The 14918-nt window shown below is 43.4% G+C and overlaps 1 protein-coding gene across 1 annotated transcript; it reads right to left on the bottom strand.

The window, feature by feature from the left end:
* Nucleotides 1–356: 356 nt before the first annotated feature.
* Nucleotides 357–12618, bottom strand: LOC117411460 (heterogeneous nuclear ribonucleoprotein U). Its single transcript, XM_034019026.3, has 14 exons — nucleotides 11973–12618; nucleotides 10802–10916; nucleotides 10091–10164; nucleotides 8409–8548; nucleotides 8145–8244; nucleotides 7824–7936; nucleotides 7307–7570; nucleotides 6996–7115; nucleotides 5799–5927; nucleotides 5494–5662; nucleotides 3704–3979; nucleotides 2671–2885; nucleotides 2365–2460; nucleotides 357–1560 (listed from the first exon to the last, which is right to left on the bottom strand). The coding sequence occupies exons 1-14, from the start codon at nucleotides 12451–12453 to the stop codon at nucleotides 1510–1512; spliced, it is 2343 nt and encodes a 780-aa protein (XP_033874917.1). The 5' UTR covers nucleotides 12454–12618; the 3' UTR covers nucleotides 357–1509.
* Between the last annotated feature and the right edge of the window lie 2300 nt (nucleotides 12619–14918).

The following is a 14918-nucleotide window of genomic DNA, read 5'->3' on the forward strand; positions in this document are numbered from 1 at the left end:
TATATTTTACATCCCCAAATAACTTTCCAGAACAACTATCCTAGGAATGGGTCTTATTCCAACAGATACACATTGGGTTAGTTTGCTGGTCTGAGTGGGCACTCGAGAGGTTGTTCTCTGCAAGACCTGCATACACACTCTTACAGGAAAAAAGAAAACAAGGTATGCCAAACCAAGAGTGAGTTTCTCTTTCCCCTAATTAATATTTGCAGCTTTAGTCACCAAGTGAGCTCTTAAGAATTAAAGATATTATGGGACGAGTGGAATGATATAATAAAAAGGCTAGCGTACACGGGCCTAAACAAGGTTTAACACGTACATCGAAAGCATAGCAAAATGTACTGGATTGACACACATTTTATTTAAAAGGCTTTATTTTATAAAATTTCAAGTAACTTTCCACTTCAATGAGTGGACCCAAACAAATGCATGGAACCATACCTTGTCCTATGAAATTAAACTTCAAAATAGGCTTTAAAAACAAAGTATAGCATTAAAAAGTGATCCCTGGTCCACCATAACAGACCTTTCCCCTGATAGGAACAATCTGGGCTTCACGGATGTTGTGGGCTGCTCCATCCATCTATGTTAGCAAAGGGAAGATAAAAACGGGTCTCAAGTGGTGGAAGAGTAGGTTTAGACCACAGTAGTTTCTATTCTACAGTGCTCCCCAGTAGTTACATTTAAAAAGGGACTACCAGACAGAATGGTTCAGATTATATTAAGTTAACACAATTTGCAGTTTTGCTTTCTGCCCACATTGCAATTCAAATAGAAATCAAGCTAACTAAGGGCAGACATTCCCTCACAACACAGGTTTTCAGGTCACATTCAAAAAGAAACAACTAAGCCTTTGGATGTGATTGTGAAAAACACTCAAGCAATACAAGTAAAAAAAAGCAAAAGAACCCTTTTATTGTAAACCTAGTTAATTGTTTACAAGTGGAGTTGTCATCTTGCCCAACAAATGACACTTTTCTTTGTTAACACAAGGTAACCGTCACTGCTTCACCTGTTCGTTTAGAACCCTAAACAATGCTGCGGGACTAGGATACAACTACACACATGGCTACATGCTTCTAAAAGGAACCTATTCCTCCTGATTAGATGTGAAAGTTAAACACTAGAATAAAGACGACTGCTACTACGCAACAAAGAAAGAATCTGGTCATTTTACTGGAGTAAAATTCACAGTACAGATAAAATGCAGAACCCTGAAATACTAAAACATCCCATCTTGCACAATGCCGGGGTTCCTCGCATTACACATTAAAGCATTGCAATTAAAAAATTTACAAAAGTAAGTCAAAATGAACCCATAAAGCTTCCAAGAGAACCCACAGGCACTTCTCCTCAGGTGTGGAATGTTTTTTGTCTTCTTTTCTGTATTTTGTTTTAAAAGTGAGACTAAATTAAACAAAACAAAACAAAAACAAACAAAACAAAAAAAATCGATCTGTGAAGGTTTGCTGAGCAAGCCTGCTGCAGCACCAGTTCATCGTTCAGCTTTTAGTAATATCCTGGGTGGTATTGCTGACTCCAGGGCTTCGGACTCCAGAACTGCAAGACAGAGACACAAGCAGGTTACCACTGCTTTTCAATGGCAAGAAATGCAGTCACTAACTGGGCTAAGAAATGTGCTAACCTAATATTATCAAGTCAAGAAGTCTCTATATCCATCGGTGTCAACCCACCTACGATATTCTGTAGTTTCAGATACTTCAAGAACAACCAACATACCAGCAATACAATTGACTCTCAAATTCTGCTTATCTTCTTAAGATACGTATATGAAAAGTGAGCTAAAAAAGTAGCCAGTATATTTATCCATGCATTCAACACATTAGACATTTAGAAATAGCAGTTTTAGCAGACAAAGTTCTATGGACTACAAAACACAAGAGACGTGTGTCCAGAAATAGAGGGAAGTTCAGTTACAGCTGCTGAATGCATGCCCTGGCCCCGAGGCGACGCAGGCCACGTTCCTCTAAAGCACCCCTACCCCTCCCGAGGCGACGCAGGCCACGTTCCCCTAAAGCACCCCTACCCCTCCCGAGGCGACGCAGGCCACGTTCCTCTAAAGCACCCCTGCCCCTCCCGAGGCGACGCAGGCCACGTTCCTCTAAAGCACCCCTACCCCTCCCGAGGTGACGCAGGCCACGTTCCTCTAAAGCACCCCTGCCCCTCCCGAGGCGACGCAGGCCACGTTCCTCTAAAATCACCCCTACCCCTCCCGAGGCGACGCAGGCCACGTTCCTCTAAAGCACCCCTACCCCTCCCAAGGCGACGCAGGCCACGTTCCTCTAAAATCACCCCTACCCCTCCCGAGGCGACGCAGGCCACGTTCCTCTAAAGCACCCCTACCCCTTGCTGCCAGCTCTGATTGAAGGCCTGAGCCTTGTCCATGTTGTAGTTTCCATTCTTGAAGCCGCGGTTGTTTCCACCTCTGCCTCGGAATTTCTGCAAGCAGAATCAAAAATCAAGAGATTAGTTTAGAAGGACATAACACAGGCAAGAACTACAAATAAGATGAACCTTCTTAAACGCTTTTCATTTCAAAAAGGAGAAACCCCGATCTTTGATAAGACTCTAAAACGGTATTGGAAAATCAAAAATCGGACTCAAAACCTCCAGCTTCGTTTCACAGCTGTGGATTACAGCAGCACGCACCTGGGTGAAGTTGCCTCTGTTTGCCCCTCCTCGGCTGCTGTTGCCCCTGCTCATTGCACCCCCTCCTCTGTTCATGTTGCCCCTTGGTGGTCCTCCTCGGCTGGGCATGCCTCCACCCCTGTTGAAGTTTCCACGGTTAGGAAAGCCCCCTCTGAAAGCAGGGGGAGGAAGAAACCCTCTCGGGGGCCTGTTGAATCCACCACGGTTTCCTGGAACTGAAAGGTAAAACCCACAGATTGAGTCTAGACCCCGCATTCGCACGGACAAGGAACTCTAGACCCCGCATTCGCACGGACAAGGAACTCCTCTAGACCCCACATTCGCACAGACAAGGAACTCCTCTACACCCCGCATTCGCACGGACAAGGAACTCCTCTAGACCCCGCATTCGCACAGACAAGGAACTCCTCTAGACCCCGCATTCGCACAGACAAGGAACTCCTCTAGACCCCACATTCACACAAACAAGGAATTCATCAAAACATTGACAAAGAATTATACTGGGGTTCCTCCCCCAAACCACATACATTTAAATACAGTTTTACTCCAATCTTTCCAAATCTTTAATTTGGAAAATACCTCTTAATCTTTAAGTTGATCCCACTTCCAAGTTACACAGCAATTACCCATAACTATTTTACTAATAGTATTGAACAAAACCTAATTGAGAAATGTTTGAACAATGAAGATATTGATAAGACCTACTCAACATGCGTCATGGAATACAGTTTTTTAGAATTTCTATACAGCAATTAACCCAGTAGGTCAAAAGAGTCAGAGGTATACAAACTGAAAAATGTGTGACATCAAAGCTAGCAATTACATTTTTGGCCAAAACATAAGGGATGACAAAAAATGTACCACTTGCTCAACTAAAGGTGAAAAAGCATTACAGTAAGCATTCCAGCGCATGTAGGAGGAGTCGCATATGGAAATTCACTCAATCTCTACCGAATAATGATCAGTTCTATTGAAGACACAGATCAAGATGTTAGCAGCTCCTGCCAGCTCATCCTTTCCCAGCAGTTTTTACCTCCTCTGAAGTTGCCCCGGTGGTTCTGGAATCCCCCGCGGCCTCCCCTCGGTCCTTGCCCTCCTCCACCGCCTCTGTTGAACTGGTTCTTCACTCCCCTCCCTCGGTTTCCCCCTTTCTTGATGGGTCCTCCCTGGTTTTGCTTCTTCTCTGGTGGCAGTGTTGTTTTGCTCTCCTCCTTGTACTGTTCCAAGAGTTTCTTTGCCTCCTCCTTCTGCAGCTCTGCGTAACAGACTTCATTAAAACAGTCCCCCACCTCTGGCAGTGTATAAATGCCTGTGGAAAAAAAAAAAAATTCAGTCTAATTATACATACACACAGAAACATGTAATGAAGCCCAGAGTAATATATAATCAAGCAATACATGGACCAAAGAGGTACCAGCTTAATGCTAGACACATTCTTCCATATCAACTACACAACTCTACTGGCTCCAGTGCCAAATCACTGAATTTGTCACTCATATTTGGTAAGTTAACACAGAATGTCACGCAGTATAATGACAGTTATTGATTATCAGGTGTACATTATCCCGATAATCATGATTATCGGCTGAAGAAATAAAATACGCAACACTTCTTGTAACTTAAAAGATATGAGATAGATAAATAGATATGTAGAGATAAGACAGTGTAATTTTTTATATATATATATATATATATATATATATATATATATATTACATATATATATTACACACACACACACACACACACACACACACACACACAAACTGCTTCTACAAGTCACCAAGTTAAGAAGAAATAAAATAGTTTTCAAAGACAAGCACTTAATACAAGTTATGAAACAATGATTGGTTACAAGAAAGCACAAACAGAATCATGTTTGGTAGCTTTTCAAATTTCTAAATAAATATTGGGATACTCATTACAAGACTTAGTCCATACAAATACTAAACTGAAATAAATGAGCTGTTGAACTGTTCCAGCAGTCTCAATTACATTGCGGGGTCACTGTCAATCCACATCCCCTGAACAGCCTTTCAGACAGAAGTTTGTGGCTGGTGATCACAGATACTGGCAAGCTAAAAGTGTTCCTTTTCATAAATTATCTAATCGCAATTGAATTTAATGTAATGTTAAACTGTCAAAATAATAAAAGCAAAAGGTCAACTTTTCTGCTGTAATTTACAGTGGGCTACATTTCTATTTTGTAAGTACCAATAATTGTGTGTTAGAAAATCAGTCCTGCAAAATTTCAGATCAAAGTGAAACTATGACAAAGCATAAAAAATGATCAAAATCAATACTTCTATACATACAATTTGCATGCAACAACTTATGGCTGCATTTCCTTACACAAAACAGACATTTGTAATTTGTGTTTTGGGTGATCCTTACTATATTTTCATTTATGTTCCAGAAACTCAAGGTTATGTTTGAACTTCTGAGGAGATTTTGATTTTACTCTGCCTCTGTCATATTATGGCATCTCAGAAATCCATGAATATAAATCTGTATGGAGATCTTAGACGGGTGAAGAGATTACAGGCTTACTAACTCGCAGATCACTCTGTCACTCCAAAAAACACAGGACTGATGCTGGTTTTTTTTCTAAAATCTTTCCAGCTGGGTTGGGGTTTTTTGCAGTTGTCATCGCCACTGATAATCACAAATCTACTCCAAACCCAATGTCATGTACATTTTGAAAATTGCAGCGACATGGCAGTGTTTGCATTCTTTAGCTTCTGGTTTGTCTTATGAAAATGTACAAATCAAGTGTTGTACAAGTCTGCAAAACTCTGTTCGGACAGGCACCAGAGTCCATACCTTTCATTTTCAGGACTGCATGCTCAGGCAGGTCTTTGCCATCGGATTCTGCTTTCTTCTGTGTTCGCTGTTTGTAGTCTTCATCAGACGGACAGACCACAACTGCCTTGCGCTGGAAGCCAGCAAACAGGCACATCTTCCGCCTCTGTGCTGGAGCCGAAACGTTAGTCTGAAAAGCAACAGGGTAGAAATTGTGTGGGTTTTCTTTTTTTTTTATGCAAATCTGCTAACACACAAAAGGGGATTATAACCATTTCACTAGAGTGATAGGTTTGGCTGCCAATATACAAGAACTCTAGCTGTACCTGATCCAGAATGTAGTTGCGCTTCTTGCGGGCTGCAATCTCAATGAATTTACCCAGAAACAGGGGGGCACGTTGAGAAATTGCAGTAAGTTTTCCAGTGTCCATCATCTGCCGTTTCAAACTTGAAATCTGGTAGGGGGAAAAGAAAAAAAAGAAAAAAAGAAAAAAAATAGCGTATCCACTAACCACTGCAGACATTTAAAAAAGAACTCTACAATTACTCAAATCTGAATAAACTATTCACTAACATTCAACTTACACAAGGATACCAACTACCCAGCCATCAGTACCAAAAGAGATAACCCTGAGCAGCTGTATCATTTCAAATGAGTTCCACAGACGAGTGCTGCACTGTCAAAGCACACAACTCATGGAGAATTTAGTCACCATTCAGATTCCAATACCTGTTAACCAGTGATAAGGAATGTTCAATACCGAGCTGGTGATCTGTACAAGATGTTCACAAGCTATAGCTACAGATGCAAGACAGACACAAGCATGTCACTTAACTACAGTCATGCTCCGTATACCAATCAAATACAGCACACCCTCGCTACAACGGTCTTCATTATAACGAACCCAGCCCCCAAATAAATAAGATAACATAATACACACTGTCAACACCCGGGTCTGTACACACGCGATGGCAACGCTGCAGTCTTAACAAAAAACATCAGCTGTGCAACTGCCTCTGAAACCAAAACAATTTTATGTTGAAAATGATACCGATAGTTTGAAAGAAAAAAAAAAAGAAAAAAAAAAAAGTGTAACACAGGCATATCTGTCGTGAATATAGATTGTCAAAAATGACTTTTTTTGGCTTGTTCAGCAATCATGCGGCAAAGCAAAACTGATTAAAAGAAAAAAAAAATTATTTAAAACTTTATGTCAGGATTGTTTGGAATAAAAGATCAGTTTGGGATTCATGCATGTTGGATTAAGATTTGGTGCGCTTTGAAACAATTCACGTCGAATTGATTTTGAATAAAAAGGCAAGTTTTTTGTACTGCGTTTTAATTCTTTAACAAGCAGGATAAAGCATAGGCAGAATCCTGCATGTATGAGACAAACAGGTACATGCAACTACTATCGTTCATTTTGATAGTCTTCGCTAGAACGAACCCCTCGATAGAACGAACAAAAGGCTTGTACCCCAACAGGTTTGTTATGGCGAGGGTGTACTCCACAAGATCTTACCATCATTTTCTCCAGGATTGTGTTTGTGCCAAGAACATTGTACTTCCCAGGGTTCTCTTCTGTGTGCTTTGTGACCCAGGCCGTCTTTCCAGCGCCAGGCAGGCCGACCATTACGATAACCTTTAGAATAAAAAATAAAAGCAGGAAGAGACCATCTGTGATCGTTTGCTAGGTCTGCACTTTATTATGGTTATGACAGCACATTAAACTTAATTCCACATGGATGGAAAAAATTAAAAAAAAGAAAGAAAAAAGATCAATATATGGTCTATATGTATTTTGTTTGAAATCCTGCTATGTTTGACACATACCTCACACTCCTGTTTCGTTTCAGGCCCCTTTGGACCACGCACTCGTTCTTCTACTGGGATCTTCTGAAGGAAGGTGTACCCCTCAGGAACAGGGAAGTACGGTGTCTCTAGCTGCCCAAAGTTAAAATCTACTGCACAGTTGTGGCACAGAACATGAGGGAACAAGGCCCTTTCAGCAAGGGCTTCTTTGCCGACTTTGAATGCAACTCCAAGATCCTGTCCGTTCTTGGAATAGGAGAGCTCCACTTCCTCACCTTCGAAATTCTGCAAGGGCAAACAGTCAGACTAAAAGCTTGGCAACATACTTTGCTATGGTGCAATGCATCTAATTTAATTAGAAAGGTTGGACTGATTGGAGGTGCAAAAACAAATCACTCCAATTTTAAATGTAACCAGCTGCAGTTTTACACCATGGAAAAGTTACATGTTTACTTGGTTGTAAAACTATATAAACATGATATCTTTAAGCCTCTAAAAGACATTTAATACTGTTTTGCTGGAGGAATCAAAGTCTTACAATAAAGCAACCGATAACATCCTCTTCATCATACGACTCCCCGAAGTCCTCTGTGACACAGTTAGTGGTCTTCCTTCCCTTTGCTGAATACGCATAGGAAAACTCTTCCTCACCTGAAAGAGGGAAACATCAGTACCAAGAGCAGCTTAAGCAAGGAAAGGTCCTAAAATCAATTGGTGTGCAACTTCTTTCTGAATTGGTTAGGAATACAATCAAGCACACCGTTCAATCCACCATTCTCTGAACCAACACCAAGGATTAAGTTACACTGTCCTCTCCAAGGTCAAAGCTATTACTTCAGTAGCAATTAGTTAAACTTACCAAGCAACATGCTGCCATTTTGCAGAGACCAGCCAACCTGCACTTCATGAATTTCAATCCCCTTGCTTGACACATGCTTCACTGGAATCTTCTCTGTAAACTGATGAAGGGAATAAATCACAATTAAAGAACCACTCGTACAATCCTTCATTTAGAAGGAACAGCCTTGGTGGAGGGCTGTCTGACTCAGTAATAACAGACTGGATGTCTGCTCATAAAACTTGAGTCTTGGTGGTTTCAGATGACTGGCTGATTCACGGTTACCTTCATTTCAAAGCAGGCTTTTCCTTTTGTAACGCCGTAGGAACCTCTTCCTCCAGCCCAGAGATAGGCAAAGCTCTCCATGGTCAAAGAGGATGCACTGTACCGATCTCTTGAGACTTTGAAGTGAAGATCACTGTTATCTGAAATAACATTCAATTTGAAGTTAGAACAGGTATGCAGCATTCATGCTCCAGTCTGACACACTTCTTACAACACATGGGCCTAATTCTTGAAATAAGCACCACTTTCTAAGAATCTTTGTGTTCACATCCACTTATTGAAAGACATGACCTTTGTTTAACTTGTATGTATGCAGCACACCCTTTTAAAAAGACATTGTTAATGTAAAATAAGTGTGGTACACTTTTGGAAACATCCCAATATAAACAAGGTAATTGGCTGACAGGTAAAGTGTTGAGCCCAATGAGATGAATTATACAACAAACTATTTCCTAAAGGGGAATTAGCTCCTATTACATTCCTGTTACCTTGTGGGGCTTTCCCCTGTGTTCTACCCCCTGTCCTTTTGCTCATCCAACCTCTTCTTTCTCTGCTCTTTCAGTGCCAAGCATCTCCCACTGTCTAACTCTCATGCCAGCCCTGCTCTTACAGCCAATATGACCCCGGAATCTTTCAGTAGCTAGACACCATGGTAACGGGATGCTGAGCCCTGCCTGCAATGTTAAACGCTGCACTGTCATTCTACCACATTATTAACTGCCAGGTTCCTTTCTAGCATTCTACACCAATACACTGAGCAGATTCAGAAGAAATGCACTTTGTTTAAAGAGTATGTAATGCTAAATAAACAAAATACTACACCACTTCAAAATAGGACAAATTAACCTGAATCTAAATCAAGACTGATATTAGATCTTAAAGCAAGTACCAGGTTTCCAAAAAACATAGCGTTCCCCGTCTCCACCTGCTGCTACAGCTGTTTAATTAACATACCTGTCATTTCTCACTTCATTGTTAACATCCTGACAACTTTCTACACTTAGAACTTATCAAATGTCAGCTCTAGTGCACTGATAGTGCAAGGATTATTGCCCACATTGTCAAACAGGTAACAATCCACGATGTGGTATGGCACAGAAAAGCCAGAGCTCAGTTAGAATGAAAACCAGCAGACAGAGGGGACCCCAGGACCAGGGCTGGGAACCACTGATTTAAGAGGTCAGATCTCAAACCCAGGTGCACTAGAGCTGCCATTTTGAAAAGAGCTTTGAAACAGACTTTAAAGTTACAAATGTAAAAATGTGTCAGGATGTTAAATGAAAAGATTACAGGTATATTATTTAAACAGGTTATAGCAACACGTGGGGAAGCAGAACACTATTTTTCAAAACCCCGCTACTTACCCTTTAAAGACCATATCTTAATATTTAATACAATTTCTGTCCTGTAATATTCTGCGCAATTCTGTTTCCACATTGATCATTACTTTCAGTTACTTGAGTATTTGGGAGTTGTGGGTGGTGGCTCAGTAGTTATTCAGTGTTCCTTTTCATTCACCCTCCCTTATGAAGCTTTATACATACTTTTCATATCAGTCCAAAAAGGTGTTAAGCTTCTATAAAAACAGTTTTTGCACTGCGCATTAAAAACAATGACTCATACATAAGATACACGCTTTCAGTTAGACACTGATTAAAAGGAGAGGGGGGTATGATACTGACAGGTGTCTAGGCAAACTGTTGTATCATCAAACTCTTCATCTTCCTCCTCAAGAGGTGGCTGGGGAGACTTGGCCCTGGAGAGAAAAAAAATAAATAAATCACACCTTAGGAGCATTCATCATTACTGCAGGGCAAGATCTAGTGTGCCAAGAGCCTGGCTCTCATTGTAAACACAGCCCATTGTTTGTATTGTACATGCATGTAATGGGATGTAGAATAGGGGCATCAAAATAAACAATAACGTTATGGTTTAAAATGAAATACTGCTACCGAAATACAATAACACATTAAATTAGAAGTCCATTTTAATTTTAATGTAAACAGGTTTACCTCTGCCCATGGATGGCACATCTGAAAATCATCATCTGTTTGTTACCCTAGACATGTGTCTTCAGCAGTTATCCTTGCCTACAACTGCCCCCACATTACATAGTTCTACCTTGTTCTCTGTCATCATACCCTGCTTGCTCCCAGCTGCTTGTAGAGCATTTGTTTTGCAGATTTAAACTGCAATCCATTTGCATCTGCCCCAAATAGTGCCTGCCCCCTCCCCTTCCCACAGCTGTTACTGTTATCTGCTTGGCTGTTCCTTTGTCACCCATGATGCAAGCGGTCAACCAGCATCACCCCAATACCGCCTTAATAAATGAACCTATAAACCAAACAGCTATATTAATGTTGGCTCTTAAGATGGTCTAATCACAACCTCACCTGCTATATTTGTTTTCCTCAATGAATTCAAAATAGCCTCTTCCATGCTCTTCCCGGCGTCTTTTAACACCTTTCTTGTTCTTCTGGTCAGCTTTCTGGTCTTTCCCAGCTTCTTCTATTAAAATAAATACATCAATAAATAAAATCACACATGTGGTAATTTGTCTTTTTTTTGGGGGGGGGGGGGGGGGGTCAGACCCATCAAATTAGCACATGTTGCCGGTGAGAATACAGACACAACCCTGGAAAAAGCGATGAATCATTCATTCAAAATTAACAACCGGGATTCTTATTCATATTTCAAATGGGAAATGTTTAGTCTTGTGTTGGATTACCAAAACGTTTTGCTACTTAAACACATTAAATCGTTTCATTATAGTATATATATTTTCCTCATAACGCCTAGCTTTGTTATCTAATCGTAACATTGCGAATGACGAAGAGTGATCCGCTCTAATATTTACAATCACATTTTGCAAAGGCTACAAAATAAAAAATAAAAAGTAATTAGCAAACCCTGTATTACTCTCCTCCATTTCAGAGGGAAATGACGACACGGGGCAAGCTGCTTGAAAATAAAAATAACGAGGTTGGTAGAGAAGCTTAATAAACGCAGCCCCGATAATTACATGAAAACCGAAAGCGGCTATCCAAATACTCGTTTACTCCTGCAAGGCACAGCACGGAGGAAGTAGGCCCGATATTGTATTTGTTACAACGAAGTGTAGATGTAAAGCAAGCAAGCCAGCTTGTTGCATAAACAAAAGAGCGAAAAACAAAGCCATATTGACGTGAAGCCTGGTCAACAAAAAGCTATAAAGGCCTAGATTTAAAAATCCTGCGGAGGGCCTTTCCTTCCGTTAAACAATGGGTCATGCGAGATACACTGGGAAAAGCAGCCACCACTTCATTAGGTATTCAGCTACACCATGTGCATCTTTGTCCAGGACCAAGAAGCTACAAATAGCACAACACGTCATTTACTAGACCTCCGATTCAAACTAAGCATTTACATTGAGAACGCCCGTGTGTGTTCGACCGAATCACAATACAACCAGCACCAGCGTTATCAATTCTACAGCACATGAACAAAATCATGAAATTCAGACTGCTTAACACAGGGCAGGCTACACTGGAACACGTGATTTCAGTGTTTTAAGACAGCACTAACCTTCAGTAGATTGTGATCCGGGGGCCTCGTCTTCATCGTCAAACTTGTCCACCTCGATCCCAGCATCCTCATCGTCGTCGAACTTATCCATTTCAACACCAACATCTTCGTCTTCCTCGCCTCCTCTCTCTCCCATCTCATCATCGATAAACTCCTGCCCTTCCCCGTCGACTTCTGCGCTTGCAGCCGCGGCACTTGATTCCGCTGCTCCCCCGCCTCCTTCCTCCTCACCAGCCTCCATGTTTTCGCCGGCTGCTTCTTCCAGTTCCTCGCCCATTTCCTCGTTGCCGCCTGCCTCCTCCGCCCCGTTCTCTTCGCCGCCAGGCTCCGTGAACCCTCCGCCGGCTTTGGCCTCCTCGTCGAGTGCGGCCTGCAGCCGGTCCATCAGTTCGGCCTTCAGCCCCTTATCGGAGAGCTGACGCTTTTTCAACTCGTCCTTCAAGTCGTTCACTTTCAGCTTTTTCACGTTAATGGAACTCATTTTCTATTGTGTCGTCACGCCGAATCCTGGGGTTTTAGACTAAAATAAAAAGAAAGAATGCCTTGCAGACGAGAATACCGAGCAAGAGCCGCCAATAATGTATACTGCGCCAAACAACACTGCTTCCCTCTGTGTGTCTCCCACTGTCAACAGCGCGGCCAACAACCGCCACACACACGTAATATACCCCTACCGTATTAAGGGCAGTATAGGGGAAAGAGAGGGCGGTGACTACCGTAATCCTTCAATGTGTTTGAGTTTTACTCTAACACAAAGAAACTACATACTACAGCTGTAGCAAAACGTTCTGCATCACCCAATAATTTTGCTTCATAAAGTCGAATTAAACCTATTGAATAATGTGACGTTAATATATTGAATTACACACTGCTTTGTAGTTTTCCATATACTTAACGAGAAACTGACAACAATTGAAAAATGTGACATTTCTAAATCTAAAATGAAACACTGTACTAATGTTATGGCTTCCGGTACATTTTTGCTATATCATTTTGCAGTTTATTTGATTACAGATGGTGTTAAATAAAAGATCTAGATTATTATTATTATTAATTTCTTAGCAGACGCCTTTATGCAGGGCGACTTACAATTGTTACAAGATATCACATTATTTGTACATATAATTAAATTGTTTTTTACACATTATTTTTACATACAATTACCCATTTATACAGTTGGGTTTTTACTGGAGCAATCTAGGTAAAGTACCTTGCTAAAGGGTACAGCAGCAGTGTCCCCCTCCTGGGATTGAACCCACAACCCTCCAGTCAAGAGCCCTAACCACTACTCCACACTGCTGCCCCTAGATTATGTTCATATATATACATGCCAGTTTGAATTATTAAACTACTTTTTTGTTTCAGACATCTTCAAATTGGTTAATAAAATACATTTTGTTTTGCTTTTTCTATTAAAATAAAAAAAATACGACGAGGGAATAGGAGGTATCATGTACCGGGGTGTATGATGGGAGGTGCCGGGGTGTATGATGGGAGGCGCCGGGTGCAGGGTGTATGATGGGAGGTGCTGGGGTGTATGATGGGAGGTGCCGGGGTGTATGATGGGAGGCGCCGGGGTGTATGATGGGAGGTGCCGGGGTGCATGATGGGAGGCGCCGGGTGCAGGGTGTATGATGGGAGGTGCCGGGGTGTATGATGGGAGGTGCCGGGGTGTATGATGGGAGGTGCCGGATACCGGGGTGTATGATGGGAGGTGCCGGGGTGTATGATGGGAGGCGCCGGGGTGTATGATGGGAGGTGCCGGGGTGCATGATGGGAGGCGCCGGGTGCAGGGTGTATGATGGGAGGTGCCGGGGTGTATGATGGGAGGTGCCCGGGTGTATGATGGGAGGTGCCGGGGTGTATGATGGGAGGTGCCGGGGTGCATGATGGGAGGCGCCGGGTGCAGGGTGTATGATGGGAGGTGCCGGGGTGTATGATGGGAGGTGCCTGGGTGTATGATGGGAGGTGCCGGGGTGTATGATGGGAGGTGCCGGGGTGCATGATGGGAGGCGCCGGGTGCAGGGTGTATGATGGGAGGTGCCGGGGTGTATGATGGGAGGTGCCGGGGTGTATGATGGGAGGTGCCCGGGTGTATGATGGGAGGTGCCGGGGTGTATGATGGGAGGTGCCGGGGTGTATGATGGGAGGCGCCGGGTGCAGGGTGTATGATGGGAGGTGCCGGGGTGTATGATGGGAGGTGCCGGGGTGTATGATGGGAGGCGCCGGGTGCAGGGTGTATGATGGGAGGTGCCGGGGTGTATGATGGGAGGCACCGGGGTGTATGATGGGAGGCGCCGGGGTGTATGATGGGAGGCGCCGGGGTGTATGATGGGAGGTACCGGGGTGTATGATGGGAGGTGCCGGGTACGGGGGTGTATGATGGGAGGTGCCGGGGTGTATGATGGGAGGTACCGGGGTGTATGATGGGAGGTGCCGGGTACGGGGGTGTATGATGGGAGGTGCCGGGGTGTATGATGGGAGGCGCCGGGTGCAGGGTGTATGATGGGAGGTGCCGGGGTGTATGATGGGAGGTGCCGGGGTGTATGATGGGAGGCGCCGGGGTGTATGATGGGAGGTGCCGGGTGCAGGGTGTATGATGGGAGGTCCCGGGGTGTATGATGGGAGGTACCGGGGTGTATGATGGGAGGCGCCGGGGTGTATGATGGGAGGTGCCGGGGTGTATGATGGGAGGCGCCGGGTGCAGGGTGTATGATGGGAGGCGCCGGGGTGTATGATGGGAGGTGCCGGGGTGTATGATGGGAGGTGCCGGGGTGTATGATGGGAGGTACCAGGGTGTATGATGGGAGGTGCCGGGGTGTATGATGGGAGGTGCCGGGGTGTATGATGGGAGGTGCCGGGTGCAGGGTGTATGATGGGAGGTGCCGGGGTGTATGATGGGAGGTGCCGGGGTGTATGTTGGGAGGCACCGGGCACCGGGGTGTA

This window comes from Acipenser ruthenus, chromosome 6 (genome assembly GCF_902713425.1).
Source record: "Acipenser ruthenus chromosome 6, fAciRut3.2 maternal haplotype, whole genome shotgun sequence".
NCBI lineage: Eukaryota > Metazoa > Chordata > Actinopteri > Acipenseriformes > Acipenseridae > Acipenser > Acipenser ruthenus.

Coding starts and splice junctions, on each gene's coding strand:
- LOC117411460 (XM_034019026.3), bottom strand. CDS start 12,453: ATGAGTTCCATTAACGTGAAAAAGCTGAAAGTGAACGACTTGAAGGAC. Junction 8,549..10,090: donor AACAGTTTGCCTAGACACCT/GTCAGTATCATA, acceptor ATGTTATTTCAG/ATAACAGTGATCTTCACTTC. Junction 7,116..7,306: donor AAACGAAACAGGAGTGTGAG/GTATGTGTCAAA, acceptor TTTATTCTAAAG/GTTATCGTAATGGTCGGCCT.